Here is a 19,157-nt window from a genome sequence, read left to right as displayed (position 1 = left end):
AGAGTTGCGTTTATTTAGTCTTGAGGAAGCTCAGGGTAGACCTAATTGCTCTCTAAACTGCCTGAAGGGAGGCTGTAGTGAGGTAAGGGTTGATCTCCTGCTGTGCTTGCAGTGAGAAGACAAGAGGAAATGACCTTAAGCTGAGACAGGGGAGATTCAGGTATTAGAAAGTTTTTTTCACTGTTAGGGTGGTCAGAGATTGGAACAGTTTGCCCACAGGGGTGGTAGGGTGACTATCCCTGGAGGTGTTCAAGAGGCATCTGGGTCTGGTGACGTGGTTTGGTGGCTTATGGGTGACAAGGGTAGTGCGGAGCAGACAGCGGGACTGGGTGACCGTGAAGGTCTGTTCCAACCTTGCCAATTTCCCGACTCTTTAGCTGCAGCGGGTCACTGGTGTAGTTGTAGTCTTGTACTATGCAATGCAGGCACCAATACTGTACTATACTAAGTTTTTGGTCTTCATTTGAAATTAAACAATAGGCAATGACTGGACCATAATTTATGGCTGAACATCCTGAGAAAAGCAAGCTTTAGGGTGCAACTCTTCTACCTTTACCCCAGTTCTGTGTGAAATACCTGTTTTAATCTTGGTATCCAATAGTTATTTGATATGTTCTAGCATCTACTACTTGGTGGGTCCTCCACATTAAAATAAAATTCAGCACTTCTTTATATGAAATATAATATGAAATATATATGGTGCCGGCAACACATACTTGAGACCCACAGAATATATGAACAGGTAAGATTAGTCTTTCAACTATGTTTTGTGAAATTGTCAAAACATCTAACACATTACCATATTGCAGAATATATACAGCAAAAATTGCAGAAGTAGGTTCTGCTGGTACCAAACTGACACCACTAATTCCTGGAGGCCAGAGTCTGCATGCCTCTCACTGTTAGCTGTTAACTATATAAATCTGTAATGGGAAATTACTGTGAACATTGAAATGAATAAGTACATTACAGTCTCTATTTACTGGGAGTATGATTCAACTCAGTTGAACCAACACTTCTAGGTGATCCTTGGCAGGGTGGGCGGGATTAGATGATCTTCAGAAGTTCCTTCCAACCCTAGCAGTTCTGTGATTCTATGATTCAAAATACTTGGGTTTTTTGCCATCTGAGACACACTTGTTGTTTAGTTCTGTTATTAAATAAGAAAAAAAAAGTGGTCTAATTTCAAAAGTGTAAGTGCAATAATTTTTTTCTCAAAATCAACCATACAACAGTCCAAAACAGCTATACAAGAACTGAAGCCATTCAGATATGTTTGTAACAAGAAAACAAATTTATTGATTTTAAAAGACAAGACACAATTTTGTTTTGAAAAACACAAGAAAGCTAGCCTGAGTTCAAGTCTGAAATATTCAGAAAAATCCTACTGTCTTTAGTATGTTCCAGTCATTTTTTTTATACAACACACTAAAAGTTAATATATATTTTTATAATTATAAAAGGTCCCCAGTTATTGTACAGTACACAATACAAATTGCCAACAAACTATTATTTAGCTCCTGCCAGTTTTGAGAGGACATTATATACTAAAAGATTTAGCATTTGTCACAAAAATCACATCAGGAAATACGTATTTACAAAATCAAATACATTATACAAAAAAAACCATCACGTTATTCTGTAAAGATGTCTTCTTTAAATAATTAAAAAGTATATTCAACTGTAGCCCAAAAACTGGAAAAGAACATTACATTATCTCACACATACAATCTACAAAAAGTTGCTTACCTCATTTACATAATATATTCAGTCAACTGGAAAATAAGAATTTGAATATGTCCTAGTGTTATGATGTTTCTGTGCTGTGGGACTGGATAATGTAATCTGCCACTTACTAAGTGAAATTTAAATGATGGCACTTAAAAAAAATACAGTATAAAATAAATGCAACAAGGGAAGTTTCCTAGAAGGTAAGAAAGCCCTGAGTGATGATAAAATTACTGATTGGTAGCTCTAGAATTAACCTAATTAAAGTTTACCACCTCAGGCACAATTTTCCAAGTTTTTGAAAGGCACTCAAAGTTTCTTTAACAGCCTCATTGGTTATTAACTGTAAATCCAAATTTTCAGTGGGTATGAGTGGAAATGGGCAACTTGCTTTGGTACAAAAGTGATATTTCCCCAACATATTTTAAGTTGCTTAACTGGGTTACTTTAAAATGGGTATTTAATGTTTAAATACAAGGCAGTCACTTTAATATTGTATGGAAGGAAACTTTATTTGGGGAACCCATTAAATATTCTTTGTGTAAAAAGCTTTTGCTGGCATCAGTGAGTCAAAAAGAATTGAACTGAGTTCCTGTTAAAACCCAATCCATTCAAGGTTGCTCCTCTGAAGTCTAAATTCCTCCTAAAAAGACATTTATTATTTCAGAGTAAAATTAATCTAGAACTGAAAATTCCTGTAAGATGTTTGCACCCTAACCAAGAAAGTGCTTAAGAACATACAAAGAACATCTTCCTGAAATAGTGAGGCTCATTTGATGCCCATAGGCTTTTTCTGGGCCTTGTTTTCTACAGTGAATTTCAGCCTTAATGAGCAATCTCCAAGAATAATTCTTACCAAATATTTAACTACTCAGGGCTTCCAATCCCAAAATTCAATTTTTTTTTCAACAGGAAAAGGAGAAGAAAATCAGAATAAAACAAGAGTTAAAATGATAGTTTTCAAACTAAGGCATATTTTACTCCAAACAAACACTAGGCAGTCACTTTGTAAGTGGCTTTTACTATTTCTTAGTTAAACTGGTAAATTAAACTCAGGTCTACTGGCACATAAAATCACTAGCAGCAATGATCAAGGCATGCAAACTCAGAAGCATTTACAGTAAATTATGAATAAAAAAAGTTGTTAAATTAAAACCCTTTGAGTATTGCATTTATGTTAATTAATTATGCATTAATTTGCATTAACTGACTAAAAGTGTTTACAACTTGCACTATACTACTGACGTAATTCCCTTAAATAACTTTAAATGATACCTTTTTTCTTTGCCCTCAGCTAGACTTAAATAAGTACAGCTGCTTTAGTGTTTGCTGACTGATATTGCAAGGAACCAGTAGAAAATGTACTGTATTCTCACTTAGTAAGGTGGCATCAGTATCACTAAGTTAAAAGCATCTTTACTTGCTGCTACACTTGTTCCCTTGTTCCTGTAAGCAGTAATTTGAAGAACAAAGGGGCTTTTAAAATTATTTGCTCGTGCAATTTCTAGTTGCTTTTAAAATTCTGACATTCAAGAAGGGCCATCCAAACTGTACCCTTGTATGTGAAATTTAATAAAATACCTTCATCTTCTAGCTAGTCATTATTGCAGTGACTGAGTTTTAAAAGGAATATTAACATAATTGTGCACTTTTTGTTCCTGTTTCTCACAAACACCGCCAAAAATTTCAATGCAAACACCTCAAATATTCTGCAAAATTTATTATTACTAAACCTTCTTTTAATCCTAAAGATTTCTCTTTTACAGTACTGGAGTATTCCAATACTAATCTATCTCAGGAAATTTTCAAAATAGCTGAATATATTTTCTAAACCTTTATCTTCTAAAGGAATCTTAAAGTAGACAACTTCCTATCTGTAGAATCATGTTTGATTTTCTTTGTATATATATATATATATGCAGTTATGAAAACCAGGGAGCTGAAGTACTGTTCTACATTACACAGTACATATAAATGGCAATGAATATTTTGCCTACATCTACTGAGGCCCCTATTAATAAAAAACATCCCCATATTGTATGCAAGTATTTACTTTAGACATAAGTAAAAAAAGATTTACAACACTATAAGCTATTTCAAAGTATATGCTCAGTGAACTAGTTAAATTATCTAAAAATCTTTGTTCCCATCATGTTACTTACAATGCTCAAAGGGTTAATGCAAGGCATCATATCAAATTAATTTCCTAGTACTAGAACTAAGCACTGTGTGTTTATGCTTCTATTCCAGTTTTTATTGTCAGTGTTAAATCACCAAACAAATTAGCAGAGATACTAGAATTCCATGTATCAATTTGCTTTAAACCATATACAAAGAGCAGGTCCTGTTAGTGTGACAAGGGCCCAATTTTCAGAAATTCATCTTGCTCTCTCAGATTTGCACTTTGAACTCTGAAATTATTGTTGTATACTTATATTACTAATAAATCTGGGGGTTTTGTCAGCACATATATGGCTCTCAGTGGTTGCTTTTGTTTTGTAAAAGCATTCTGAATTAAATTGGATTGTGGTGCATCTCTAACATGGATTTTTTTTCTAAGCAGTGCAGATGTCAGTTGGTGAGAATGATAAAGATATCAGATAATTTCTCCTAGGGAAACCAAGATAAAACAAAAAGTGTTTCAGATATTTTAAAATACCTTGCTTTAAATTAAATTTATATATAGACCTATGCATTCCTGAATGACAGAACTTAATTTTCCTAATTTTTTGAACTAAAGGCAGTATTGCCTTTAAAATCATCATTTTATAGGCAAATAATTTAACATCTATTTTCCAAATTTTTATGGAACTTCTAAAAAATGAAGGTGCTTTGAGCATACTACAGTACAAGCAAAAAAAAAAAACCTGAAAAAAAAAGTTTCAAAACTGATTTACCACAAGGAAGATGAAAATGTAACAAAACACTTTAACATATATAAAACTTTTGAAAATTGGGCCCTGTGCTTTGAAAAGGTAGTTCAACAAGACCTCTTCCCCCACACTGTCCACTGTGCTATTTTGTGCTAATGGGGGAAATGCCTCTAAAATAATTATTCTGGATTCCATTTCAAGATTAGATAAAACACAATAAATCATATCAACTCTCATAATGTCTACCCTGTGGACACACGCTACACCTCTCCATAGCATTGACCAGAGACGTCAGAGCTGGTGTGGCAATGCAGCCGCACGCTACACATTACAGAATACACACTGAGGTATTCGCATCTCTCTACTTCAACAAGTACTAAAACCCAGCTATTAAACAGCAAGGGTGTGCAAAATGTTTTATCTAAGCATTTGATTGAAATTTCAGTAAGAACAAAACAAAAGACCCCCAAATCTGTAAGTTTACAACAGAGTAAGATAGCTGCTCTAAAAAACCTTGGTAAAATCTTTAGAATTTAAGAGTAAGAATACAGACTCCAGTCAGTTTTTTGAACCTGTGAAAGTTCCAATTTGTTTTGATAATTCATTGTTTTTAGAAGCTATGAAATACACTCCATTTTTTGTATTCAGATTTTTGTTCAGTTTTGTTTTTCACTTGATGACATTTAACAACTGAGTGGAGTGGAAAGCTAAGCAATGAAAGATACTCAAGTCCCACTATATTTAGCAATCTAGATTTACCTTTTACAATTGTACTCTTTTCTCAGCAACAACAAATTCAACATTAAACTAAGAAAGCATAACATAACACAAACAAACACAAAAATTAAAACAACTACTACAGTATTAAAAAAAAGCTGAAAATGAAAAAAAAGTTGAATTATTTCACTTTATTTTACTTGTAAACATCTTATAATGCACAATGAAGGGGAGTAAATATTTATCACAGCTTAGTTTTAGCATTTTTGGTGAAGGGTACAGATGTGCTGATTTCTAAGGAAAAATCAGGACACACTGAGTGATATATGTGACAACAAAATCTATAATGAGATTCAGTGCATTTATGAGTTTAGAAATAATGAATATAAATGTCACTTTTATTTTTACTGAGGCAAAAGCCATCTACTGACATTGGTAGGAATTATGCCTACACAGAATGAGCTGGATGGGTTCACAATTCTGCAAAGGAATTAAATATTTTTTTTTGTGCACCAGTAATGTTAGGACATTTTAGTTTATGTGCAGCTGTATTTGGAGCATATGTAAACTCTAGCAACAAACTTGTTTGCTATAAATAAACTTCCATTTTACATGCTCTTCTCCCATTTGGTATATATGACTTCAAAGTAATTTCCAGACACACTAGATAAATCAGAATAAAAGAATCCTCTTTTTTTTTACACAGTCTTTCCTATAAAGTTGATATTTTTGTGTTCTCATTCACTTTTTGGATTTTTTTTCTTATTTAATTCTTCTACTTTAGTATAGTAAATTCATGTGTCTGCATGTCTGCAAAATGAAATGTTTTTGAAGAAAAACTTGAGTTCTTTAATGTCAATTAATATGGTCTTTATGAACTGATATTATTTAACCATTAAAATGTAATATCTGGCTGATACACCACAAAATATAGAAATTGAAAACATGCACTGCATTATGTACCTGCTCATTTATTTCTTTTTAGTTTTTAAAATTAAAAGTAGGCAAGGGTTTAGAAAATATATAATCATGCTTGGGACTATGGTCAATCTACTTTGACATTTGAAGCTGGTATTAAAGCTAGTTTTGCTTTTCAAATTCCCAAGCAAATTTTATTTCTATTAAAGTGAAATCCAGCTAGAAACGAGAAAAAATAGGTCTATTGTCATTCTAAGAGGGATATTAAAATTATTTAATAATAAAAAAATCCTTTTATTCTTTTGAAGGCTGTGTAACCTGCCCTTACTTCTTAGGGAATTTGAAAATGACAGGCACACCTTGTTGAATTAATTTAAGAGTTAAGAATAACAAAAAGTACTAAGTCTTAGCTTCAGTTCTGTTTAAGGCACCATGTAATAGCCGAGGTACAATGATCCCTGATGTACATTCTTAAATGGCAATGGTCCATCTAGCCACCTATTCAAATTCTACACAATTGGGAATAGGTACAAGTGAGGTGTGCCAGTTACACTGCCTTGTCTAATTTTTGTAAAAATTTAAATCCACTTTAACAACAAGGAAATGTTTTTGAAAGGAAAATGATGCAGGTTGCTACATTCCTTGCATTCTATAAATCATCTTTTCTAAGAGCAGCAGATTGAACCACTAGTAGGAAAAGACCTGGAATAGAAGAAAGTCATCCAAATGGAATGTTTTCCTGTATGTCCAGTTCAGCATAAGTAGCACATACACATAAAATTAACAATAATCAAGTCACTTTTTTTTTAGCTTCAGTTTCTAACAACTACAGTGCCACTGAACAATCAAAAGCATCAGTTCAGTGGCCTCACATATAGAATCAGTAGTCTTCAAAACAGAGGAACTGGTATGCAAATAATATCTGAAACTGTTGATTTTAAATGAAGCTTGCATTGTTTACATCATGTTCAGATAATTAGGTACATTTATGCCATACAGATTACCACATTCTGATACAATTCTGTCTTTAAACAGCTTCTTCCTCACAGGAAGAAATGAGGAGATCTTCTCAACCCTCCAGCATTATTACAAAAAATCCCCCTGAATACTCACAATTTTATCAAAATAGTGTCTTCTCGTAGTACGATGAAAAGCACCTTTTATAACAAATTTGATACATCTGCTGTCAAATAAGTATGCCTCCAGTGTAAATCAAAGAAAACAGTTCTTTTGATATTTCACAGAAGTGCATCTAATTAAAAACCTATCTATATGAAATCAGCATAATAACTAATAATTAACATTAAAATATTTTTAAAACTATGAAAAAATTAAATTATTATAAGAGGACAAAACATTAACATTAAACTTTGCAAAAATCTTCCTTGCATTTGATACAAAGAAACCTCTTCATATTGAGTGGCCAAAGTAAAATGATTTCGTTTACAAAAATTTGTTTCTAAACAGACCTGGCAAAATACGTACACCCATTCCATTTAACAACTCCAACAAAATAATGATCAGAACAGTTACATTTGACAACAGTCAACCTTCAGACTTATTCTCTTTTTTTTTTCTTTTTCATATTAAACCTAAACAGCTAATGCAATGGGGCGTATGTCGGAGGCCAGGGGAAGTTTCACATTAGACTGCAGTATATGTATTTCCAGTAGCACTGCATTGTCTGATAGTCTGAGTAGTTGCAACAATGTGCTCATTATGAATTGGGTTCAGGAGGTTCTGCTGTACTCCACTCTCAAGCACTGGCTGCATGCAGCCCACCTGGAATGCCTGGTTTAGCTCAGTTTTCTCCCTCTTAGCTTGTGGCTCTCCACTTTCATCCAGCTCTTCATCTATTTCACTTTCAACTTCGCTGCCCTCATCTGCACAAACAAACCAGCATGTAACTACCACAAAAGAGAAGTTTCTAATACAAGGCTCTTTATTTTGTAAGTAATAGTTGAAATACAGGGGAGCAATCTGATAAAGCATAAACTGAAAATTAAAATTTTAATGGAAAAGAAGTCAACTGTTATCTCAAATAGATAAACAGATTCAGGTTTCATCACTTGAGCTACACACTTTTAATGTGAAAAAAAAGCCTGGAATCTCAAAAGGTCTAACAAATAATGTTAACTTCATATTGGAAAATGTCTCATTTCCTAAACACGATGAACAAGAGCTGTTACTTTTAGGTACAGATAGGGTAACTGAGGCGAGGAGAGTTGTGGTCACTTGACTGCAAATTTTGACAAACATTCTTATATTCACTAGTTGAGTTCTGAGGTCAAATCACCCCAAATCACTCAAGTAGTCAGTATAAGAATGCATGTCAAAATAGAGCAGGAAGAGAATTTAAGGAACTAATTTTTCCCTGACTACTTGCATACAATTCTGCTTCTTGACTTAGCAAAACATTCACTACAGTTAAATATCCATAAGCTTAATCTTGTCTTTCTTTCCCCAGCTGTTACCCTCCTGCATCCTATTAGATATAACAAAATTTGCATAAAAATTTGAGTATTTCTTTGTGACAATAATAAACATCTTCAAAATATTCTTACTGTAAAACAAACCTACGATATTCCAGTAATTATTACATGTGGCACATTACAGACACAGCTATTGTATTATATCAATGTATCCACACAGCATATACATGCACTTTATAGGATGATACAGCTCTAAATTCTGCTTGACTTGTGTTTTTAAAACATAAGGATTTATTTTGCTCAGAGACACGTTAGCTCAAAACAGAATTATACTCTGGAGATACTGAAATGCTTACCTTTATCCATATTTCCAGGGGACACAGCATTTAAATCACCAAACTGCAAAATAAACAATTAAAAAATGGACACAGTCTTAAGTAAATGTGGACATAGAATATCTATGATGTAGGAAATCTGTGCTCCACTTGTTTGATGCATTCATTCAAATGCATGATCTTAGCTGCAGCCACAGTCATAGCAGAACAATTTCTCATTCCATTTCAGTCTTGTGCTTATTAAGACAATTATCACTAAGTAAACCCTCAAAAATTAAAATGGAGAAATACAACCTTTTTAAAGATTCTCAGGGCCTTTGTTGTTTGAAGTGAGCTATTTCTGTGTCTTATAAGGCCATAAATTATAGTGGATATTCATTCTGAACTGCCAATATTATAACAAAAAACTCTCTTTAAAATTTCCCAGGCACCATTTTAATTGTGCTTGAGCAAAATGAAGTATGTACAGTGTTGTTAATCTACCTGGAAGGCAGGTGAAAGGTACTGCTGAGAAAAGGTTTATAACCTGTTAACTGATTTACATCAAAATCCCGAGCTTTTAAAAGAAGCTGCATGGGAGTTAGAAACCTTCTTCCCTTTCCTTCCTCCATTTCTCTTGTGTGAAATTTGGAAGAGTAAAATGCCCCTAGTGGATATCAAATGAAAAGCACATTGTTTACACAGATACATTTCTAGCCATAAATTATGATACCAGTCTTTTCCAGAAGAATTTTGCCAATACCTGTGTCCAAGGTAGGATAGGAGAGGAAGGGAGAAGTATGAGAATGCTTTTCTCAGCCGCAACCAGTTTATACTGTTTTACAGTGCTTGTTGGACTGATATCTTCCTCATTTTATTTCAGCCATTGAATACACAGAACCATAAGAAGACATGCATTTCATGTATTACTTCTGTTCTGCCCCTCACCTCCAAAAATTTTGCAATACTTACTCCCTCATAGTATTTCCATATTCAGTCTCATAAACTTGTTAGAGTTTATGAGACTGAATATGAAAATACTATGAGGGAGTAAGTCTGCTGAGACAACAAGAATGTAGTAACTGCATACTTGTGTAGTACTTTCTGCAAATATAAGGCAAGAAATGTAAGAGAATCTATACTGATGGTGGGTCTTTCTACTAAGCAGAAAATTTATTTAACTTTTCTGAAACACGTCATGACACATGATATAAAATAATTTGACAAAGCAATCTGAGACACCTTCCAACTTCTCTTGAAAGTATATTATCTCTTTATAATATTTAATAAGCCTATCAATATATCTTGTGGGAAGAATGACAACTCAACTAGCAAAATTACCTGCAATTTATAGGTAACACAGAACATGATAGAGTGACTCGCAAGTGTAAAAATGTAACAAATCCTTCCTATTAACGATTTAGCACATTTTCAAATATATCCATTTTCCAGCAATTTGAAGCATTATTATTTTGGGACAGTTCATGCTTTCCCGACTGTCTCACTCAAAATAAAAGGTCAGATGAACTACTGAAAAGAAGAGGGGTAAGAGAAACTTTGCCTTGCAAATGCCATAGCTGAGTATAAAAAAATAGTTGTGCTTTGAGATTCTAGATCTTCTTTTATAAGCCAACAGTCTTTGCAACAACTGTATGAAAATCAAATGTGTTGCAAACCTCTATGTATGTCTGCACTGGTATGTGAACAGGTCTGTACAAGCCAAAATTCTGCATGTAAACCAGCCTTCTTATGTCAAAGAGGGTATACATTTTATGTGGGAATTATGTGTGCAAATGCATGTAAACAGATCCACAGAAGTAACATTTTCCTATTACTATGCCCTTTTTTATTTTCACATAAAATATTCAAGTCTCAAAAAGTGGACAATAGTTGCTGGTTGATCAATGTTTTTCAAACTATGCATATGAATCTGTGTGCAGATTCATAAAAGAGTAAGTTCATTTAGAAATAACTGATTTTAGGAATTCAACGTTATTTTAATACTTTTACAATGAACCAGTTAAACAAGTCTGAAACCACTGTATAGATTTGTAACTCAGTCATTTGTAATACTGCAGAACATCCGACCATTCTACATACACGCCTAAAAATGTGCAAAAACACTTTCTCCAATTCATCACTAAATCTATCAATCTAGTCTCTTACATATTATCTTACCTCTCCCATAACTGCAATAGGTGTCTCTCCTGTTGCCTGAGCAACACGATGTTCTACTAAGTAAAACATGTATTCATCGTAAAGCAAGCGGATCAGATGAAATGAGCCAAAGCTAGCAGCACTGCGCAAGGTTAAATCCCGAATCACCATTGAGCTATTTGAAAATAAAAAATATATATATGTTTATGTATTGTATGTCACAGCCATTTTAACATTTACCCATGTAGACAGACATTTCACCTCAAAACCAATATTCTCAAAAGTAACATTATCCTCAAATGTCTGATTTAATGGGATGACCAGGAAAGGGCAATCATTTGCTTGTCTACTTTCTCAGAACGTACTGGTGAACACCACATAGGAAATAACCAGACTGGTTTGGTTTTGGTATTGACCTATGCATAACTACCACTAATTGAACAAGTGTAAAACTTAACTTGAAAGAAACTTTGTTGAAAACAAAAACAACTAAAATGGCAAGAAAACGATTTGTTTTCAAAGAAACTGTTGCTTAAATAATGTCTGTTGTGTCAGTCTTTCTATGGCAATGCTTTTAATTGCCAGAATTTAAAAAGTTTTTAAACTTAAAATTAAAAAAATATAGACTTATTGTGTGTTCATATTATGTCTTCATATCTTCAGCTAGCAGTCACTACAGTCAGGTTCAAAGAACAAGGTTTACTCTGATAACTGTTTCAATAAGCAGCTAACATGAAATGCTTGTCTTAATGTTCTTTTCATATATTAAAAACAGCTTTTGCCCTTCTTATCTAATAAACATTGATGCCACAATGTTTTAGTAAGTAATACTGAAAACAGTGACTTAATAACTGCATAGTTTTTTAACCGAAACAATTCATAGTATGTTTCTAACTCTGGACAAAATTACACCTGCATTCATTTTCAGATGGCCTTTAAAATAATAAACTAGGGCCATTTAGGTCCCTGTTCATTTGCTGATAGCCCTGAGTTCAAGGTTAATAACAGAAGTCCTCTAAAAAAACCCCCATGGTTTTCATGATGTACCAAGCTACTGGTTGATATTAGATTTATCAATTTCATTACAATGAACAATTTAGCAATTAATATAATAGTTAGAATGTTTTAAAATCTATTAAATGCTACCTGTAGAAAGACCATTTTAACAGAAATTGCCGTGCTGCTTTAGGAAAGCTGGGTCTTCCTTCATATGGTTTCAATGCTTGCATCATTACATTATCAAGCCAGGCAGCCCACTGCTCCAGAGTGCTCTGCTGTTGAAGAGTCATCTTGAAATCTGTTTCGAGTCTCTGAACCATGTTGTCATCACACTGGCACACCCAGGAAGCCTGCTCCTGTTACAGCACATGGCAGCTCTTGAATTGACAATACATAAGCCAAAGCACACAATGTAATTGTATCTCAAAGGTTAAGCTGCTCAATGGATGAAAGAGACTGGACCCACTTACTAGACAGACTAAGAAGTGTTTTTTATTTTACATCTATTGTAATTTTGTTGAAAGGAAATAGGTGGGAAATATATAGCATGAAAGAACAGACATCAAATAAAGAAATTAGAACAAACAATGTAAACAAAAAAGTTTCGTGTTTCCCACATTCATTTGTGATAAAAGGCTTCCAATTTTGTAATTTTTCTGTTGGAATACTTATATCTTCTATTTTTTTTCTGGGATTTCAGGCAGAAGAAGCAAGAAGAGTCAAATTTAGGGAACTAAAGTAATAAAAAAAGTAGAGAGAAATCAAGTGCAACATTCCTTTTGTTCTGAAGAAGTTAAGCTGAAAGACAAACCCTGTTACATGGTGCTATAAAAAAAACTTTGTATGCAAACAAGGATTGTTTGCTGACTCTACACAGTAATAGATTACACATCACTTAAAGACAACATGAGCTGCGTACAAGTGGAGAAACACACTACGCAGCAATCAGCAATTTAGTCAGTGTTAACAAGTTTAAATAAAGTTAACTGCAAAATTCAGAAAATGAGAAAAAAATTAAGCTCACTAACTGCAAGCCATTTCATTTTAAGCTTTAGTTGTCATGTGCCAAGTTAACATCTCATTCACAGACTCTGTATCCATGTCAACATATTACTGTACTTAATATAATGTATCTTTGGTCAAGAACTCTTGACTAGATTTCTGTTAAGTGTGTTAACAAGTACATTAAAACACTCTTACAACTAAGAGAAACAGAGAACTACCAGAAGCCCAAAACCTTTCACTTTGCTGGCCGGAAGGACAAAAGTATTTTTCCTCAGACAAGCAAAAACATCTGGAGAAATTAAGCTTAGTAAAAACATGAATTTATACTATATAGGTTCTAACCACACTAATCTAATCCATTATTCAGGAGATCTTGTAAATTTAGGCAGAGGCACGTAGAAAAAAAATACTAATATATGGGGTTTTAATACTAATGTATGGAGACAGTCTCTACTGAAAATGCTATGCATTTAAATAACTTTAGAGACATTCAGAAGATATGCTACTGAGTTCTAATCCTAAAATATAATTTTTGCTATTAGTGAGACACGATTCATGGTACCCATTCTAAGAAGGTATTTGCTCTACATTTGCAGAGAAGCTGGAAGAATATGTGCATTTCAAGAGAGCAAATTGAAACAGGTAATGGTTCTGAGCTCCTACTTTTGTAAAGCATAAGCTGTCACATTTGGACTGAGTCACAATGTATATGAATGAGCAAAATATTAGCACTTGTCTTTCTTGATCGAATGATGCCTGACAATAATGTTCAAAATCATAGAAGAAATCAAACTTAAAAAAACCGTGCTATTCAAAACTAAATTTTACCTGAACATTGGCAAAATCAACACGGTTGAGATCATTGAGCATCTGGTTGATTTGAGAAGTATTTTGAAGCACAGCACGAGCTGCTTGAGCCAGGTGATTAAGAGATGTGTATCTTCGCAGAGTCTGGGCAAAGGCACTTACAGCGGCAACCTATGAAGAAATTTATTATTTTTAAATATTGTGCCCCAAAGATTAATTCTACAGATTGAGTCTTGACTTTCATTTTAACAGCGTATATTAATGAGTCCTCATATTTTAATTATACCATGTAGCAGATCAAATAATATTACTTTCCCTGCAATTACTTAATGCTTGATGCTAAACATGAAATTTAGCATTGATGTTAAAATGCTTCTCCTTTTAGATGCTACTGCCCACTTGGTTTGCCATTGCAAGAATAGTACTTTAAGTTTCATCTACCTTGGTTTGTATCATCCTCTGTGGAATATTGTTCATGGCATTTGAAAGCCAACCTTCAAGGCTTTTTGCAAAATTGCGAATGGCTTGGGTCAAGGCACCTGCACATTGGAGAATAAAAACAGAATGAAAAGAAAGCAGTGCACCTGTCTTGAAATGCTTTGCATCCCCAGGACACTTGTACCTAACTTTCAGGTCTGCTGCATTTACTTATTAGACAAATCTAGTCCATGTTCAAAATGCCTCACTGAGATAAATTTTACACAATAATGTATTAATAATATAATGTAATAATTCTTTTTACTTTTGGTTTAATAAACATTCTGACTTCGTCACCAGACAATCTTCCAAAGAAATTTGTGACTTAGCAGTATTGTTGGGGGCACTCCTATACAAGAACAACACTAATTGCAGCAGTTGTGGTGGAATTTTCCATCACAAATTTTCAGCTTTCCATTTCACCTAGACATGTCTTTCAAAAAGCAAAAGTCTGGGGAAAAATCCACTTTTAGGAATACTGCAGTTTCCTCAAATAAGTCCAAATTAATCTTAAACTATGTCATAGTGGTGCTTAATTCAGTTTTAAAGAAAAAATTCCATTCACATGCAGTCCCCTTAAGGATATCATCAATAAGCAAGATATAGGAATGTGTTTCACTGACAGAAAGTGATATTATTGAAATGACTGTGAAATCTGTGTGCATTTTGTTTCTTTTCTATAGCATCCACAGAAATGCTGAATGGCTGACAGATTTAGAGAGACACTGAAGCCCCTATAGTACTCTGCATTACTAAAACCAGAAATTTTAATATTTCAAAAGAGGAGGACAGGAAGTATTATCCCAAGGAACAGTATCTGGAAAAAATAAAATCGTATCTTCTGAGTGATAGAAACCTAGCTTTCCCATGCCTAAACCTTGCACGTTGACATAACAGCACTACACTCAAATTGTTGCAAAAAGTAGGCAAAACAAGAAAAAACTAAAGGTTTCTGAAGACTACTAGAGAATGAAAGCAATGAGAATGAAGAGGAAAAAACCTAAGGAAGTAATATGTTTTTTTAATAATACCTTTTTAAAATAAAGTCTTCTACCAGAAATATAAATTTACTAAAAGAGAAACTATATTTTTTGTGATATCTTTTTCACATGTCTTCAAACTTGCAGTCAGGAGCAGTAAAATCCATTTTGGTAATTCTTATAATTCACCACACCTCTGAATGCTTAGCTGAACAATTTGACCTTAAAAAATATCCCTCTTATGCTATCAGGTTTTTTCCTACTTTAAGGCTAACACGTGAAGAACAAGCGTTTTTCCTCAACCCTGTAAATCCCCTAGTTCACCTGTGTTGCTTTGTAAATTATTTCTGTGCACTTACTATTTTACTATGTATTCATTCACATTTTCCTACCTACCAGACAAGATGGAAGTAATAATGTAAAAACTGTATGAATAGTACTTAGATATTTAAGAAAAACATTACCACTTTTTCACTTCGAGTGTTCTCATGACTCTTTTTTACCCAAGTGTATTTATATATATGTTAGAAAATTATTTGCATCACTGTAATGCTGATCTCCTTTGAAAATAAATATGGAAAAGCAGCTCAGGCCTTAAGAGAGGCCTTTAATTAGAAAGAAAAAGGAACAAATAAAAGGAATTCTAAGTTCTGAAGAAATAAAATAGCTAAAGTAGCCAATCAGGCATCAGTATTGTATAGAGCCATCATGAATTTCTAATGACCTTTGGAGATATATTAAATACAGAATTTTTCACATATCCCTAAGTACACATGTAGCCATTACCAAAACCATAAGCACCTATATCCTTGAACTTGTAAGTACATCTGAACCCTTTCAAAGAATCTTTGTATGATAAGCATGGTGCAAAGGGCCTAAACCAATAAGTTCCTAGTCACACACTAAAGGATGTGGCAATGGCAGTTACAGAAAGTTTGATTTGCATAAGCACCTAAAAAGCTTGACTTCTGAACGAAAATTCCCCTGACTTGTACAAAACTGAGCCTTACAGTCTTTCCAGTACTTCAATATTTTGTCAGTCTGGAATTGTGTAATATGGCATGGAAATGCATTTTGCATAAATTCTCCACCTATCATGGAAATTAACTCACAATCAAATTTGTTTTGGTCCATTCTGCCATATGAGAAGATGCAAGATGTCCACTCTAAAACATAACAGGACACTAGATAATTATGGTCCTTATTCCTTACTCCAATGGACAGCATTTCACTTTCTTAGGAAACTGAATTTGTTGTTTTATACCCAGCAATTCTTCACTCATTCTGTGGGTGCGAATTATTTCAGCTGATAAATTTAATACAGAGGTTAAAAATAAAACAATTTTTTTCCTCAACAGTCTTTTTTTTCTAGTCCAGTAATATGCATCAACAATAGGACCTGTCTAAAAGAAAAAACACTAAAGATCTAAACAAAAAAAGGGGCTTTCTTCAAGCCCTTTTCAAATAATATTTTTCCTTATTTTGAGCAGCAGCTGCTGCTATCTTCCCATTTACTAAAAAGAATCATAAACATGCCTTTAATGAAGCATTGATGGTCCCAGGACCTCTACAGAGTCCAAACTTTCCTACAAACTGCTATTTTCCCACAGAGGATGATTCACCCAGCTGCATTTTTCTTATATTCAACCTTAACCCATTATTTTAGTCCCTTGTAATGACTGGAAATGCTTTTATTCAAAAGCAGGAGTTTAAAAAATCATAAGATTTGAACCATTTAACAGTGAAGAAGAAACTTGGATGGCCCACCATTTAAAGGAAAGGTGCTAAAAAAAGCCATTTAGTTAGCTGGTCCTAAAGGATAAAGTAAGATAATGTGTTAGCTGCCTTCTAAAGGTAGCTCAGTGAGTGCAATTTTGAGCAGAAAATCACTGGACTGTTCACAAAAAGTCTCTTGGGACGAATTTGTCCTGAGATCAGATGAGGTGTTTGAATCCAACAGTTTGATGACCATTCCCAAAACAGGAATGTCAAACAGAGTAGGTATCAATTATTCAAATATGACTGGTAATTTTAGAAAGAAAGAAATAGCATGAAAAGGACACGATGCATCTAGTTATTGATTAATTGATTTTGCCCATTTTCTTGAAATCTTGTATTGGCAATGCCCAATGAATCTTACAAAGCAAAGCGAGAAGACAGCATGTTGTCATTTAAACATCTCTCTAGAGCCTGCCAGGCTTTACTGGAAAAGCAACTGAAAAGGAGAGGATCAAGTTCAATGAAAAACTGTCTGCACCACCATTTTATTCAGAAATTAACTTGCTTTTGCATGTGAGAGTTTTCATTCAACCTATTAAATGTTATAATTTAATTTGTGGGAGTTTTTATTATTAACTAATTGTTGGTGATACACTATATTACTGTAAAATCCTACCTAATGGTATTGTCATTAGAGAAGTAAAACTTAAATATAAACCAATGCAAAATAATTTAGACAAGTTCTCAATAGTTACATGTATTTGCAAAAACATTTTTCCTTTATTCTGCTATATAGATGCACAAATTATGCCAATTGCTACCAAGAACTTACTTGTTCCTTAAACAAAAGGTAAAATGTGCATTGTAAATGGCACATTTTCGTATTTTATCCATTTCCAGTTTCAATTTTTTTGTATTATACATAAGTTGCTAAAATTTGATTTTATTCCACTGGCAAGCAAGAAGTCAATAAACCTTTTTTGCAAGGTACTACCACCAAATATTCTTACTGAGCACGTATTACTCACTATAACAGAGAAGGTGTCACAGTGTGACAATATAGCTTTGTCACCTGCAAAACTATTTACAGCCCTAATTAAAAAAAAAAAGCAATCCAAATTTTTTAAAGTAAATACTGTGGTTTTTTTCATTGGAAGAAGATAATACATAGGAAGTATGAGGGTTTTAGTGGGTTGCTACCATGATTTCAGTGTAACATTTTGGACACTATATGTGAGACAATAAATACTTCATGAAGTTCAACTTTCTTCACATAAATTTGTTTTCTACCAAAAGTAGCCATAAAAATACACTGCTAGAGCAATGACAGATTCTAGTAGAATTAAATTTGAAAAGAAAGCTCTACTCCTGGTAATGGTGATATGACTGGACAATCACTCACTATTTCCTGCAGAATTTATGACAGGAAAACAGTAGATTAGAATCATAAAGTGGAGTAGGAATTTTTCATTGCCTTAACAATTATTAGAATTGATTTCAGCAGTTAGGGATAAAGGACCACGTCTCCAAACATGGAATCACAAAGACCACAGTACTCTTCTAGACTAATCAAAAACTAATATGTGTCGTAGGCATTTGCCAGCACAACTCCTTGTACAACGAAAGTAGGGATAAATTATACAGTATTTTGTATAATTTTTTGTATAACTTTCAAACTTTTTTCTTAAGCTGTCCTATGAGGCACAAGTACACTTCCATCATATACCTGCTTACAGAAAAATCTTTACAAAATGTTTCAGATGTTGAACTTACTAGGAATAGGTCTAAGGACGTCAGGAATGAGAATCTCCACCAAAGCCTGGTACATCACATGGTCACAGTTACACATCCATTTCAGAATAGACTCATTCTTGCACAGAGTAATCAGCTTTGCTTTAGGAAGTCGACTTTCTATTTCGCTCAGATTGCTGGTGTTAAAAAAATTGTGGCAAATTAATAAATGATAATGCATTTAGGGGCATGGTTTAGCAGCTAACACAGCAGTGCTAGGTTAACAGCTGAATTTGACTT

General features: G+C 33.7%; 1 protein-coding gene across 2 annotated transcripts in view; it reads right to left on the bottom strand.

The window, feature by feature from the left end:
• Window positions 1-1,271: 1,271 nt before the first annotated feature.
• Window positions 1,272-19,157, bottom strand: part of RFX3 (regulatory factor X3) — a 106,623-nt gene continuing 88,737 nt past the window's right edge. For both annotated transcript variants that reach the window (XM_058043629.1, XM_058043630.1), the window contains 7 exons: window positions 18,900-19,054; window positions 14,392-14,489; window positions 13,972-14,121; window positions 12,286-12,494; window positions 11,161-11,314; window positions 9,025-9,067; window positions 1,272-8,119 (listed from right to left, as the gene is read on the bottom strand). In XM_058043629.1, the coding sequence (XP_057899612.1) occupies window positions 7,881-8,119; window positions 9,025-9,067; window positions 11,161-11,314; window positions 12,286-12,494; window positions 13,972-14,121; window positions 14,392-14,489; window positions 18,900-19,054 (1,048 nt within the window). In that variant the 3' untranslated portion in view covers window positions 1,272-7,880. The remainder of the gene's footprint in view (window positions 8,120-9,024; window positions 9,068-11,160; window positions 11,315-12,285; window positions 12,495-13,971; window positions 14,122-14,391; window positions 14,490-18,899; window positions 19,055-19,157) is intronic.

This window comes from Melospiza georgiana, chromosome Z, assembly GCF_028018845.1.
Source record: "Melospiza georgiana isolate bMelGeo1 chromosome Z, bMelGeo1.pri, whole genome shotgun sequence".
Lineage (NCBI taxonomy): Eukaryota > Metazoa > Chordata > Aves > Passeriformes > Passerellidae > Melospiza > Melospiza georgiana.
This window is presented reverse-complemented; position numbering and strand designations above follow the sequence as displayed.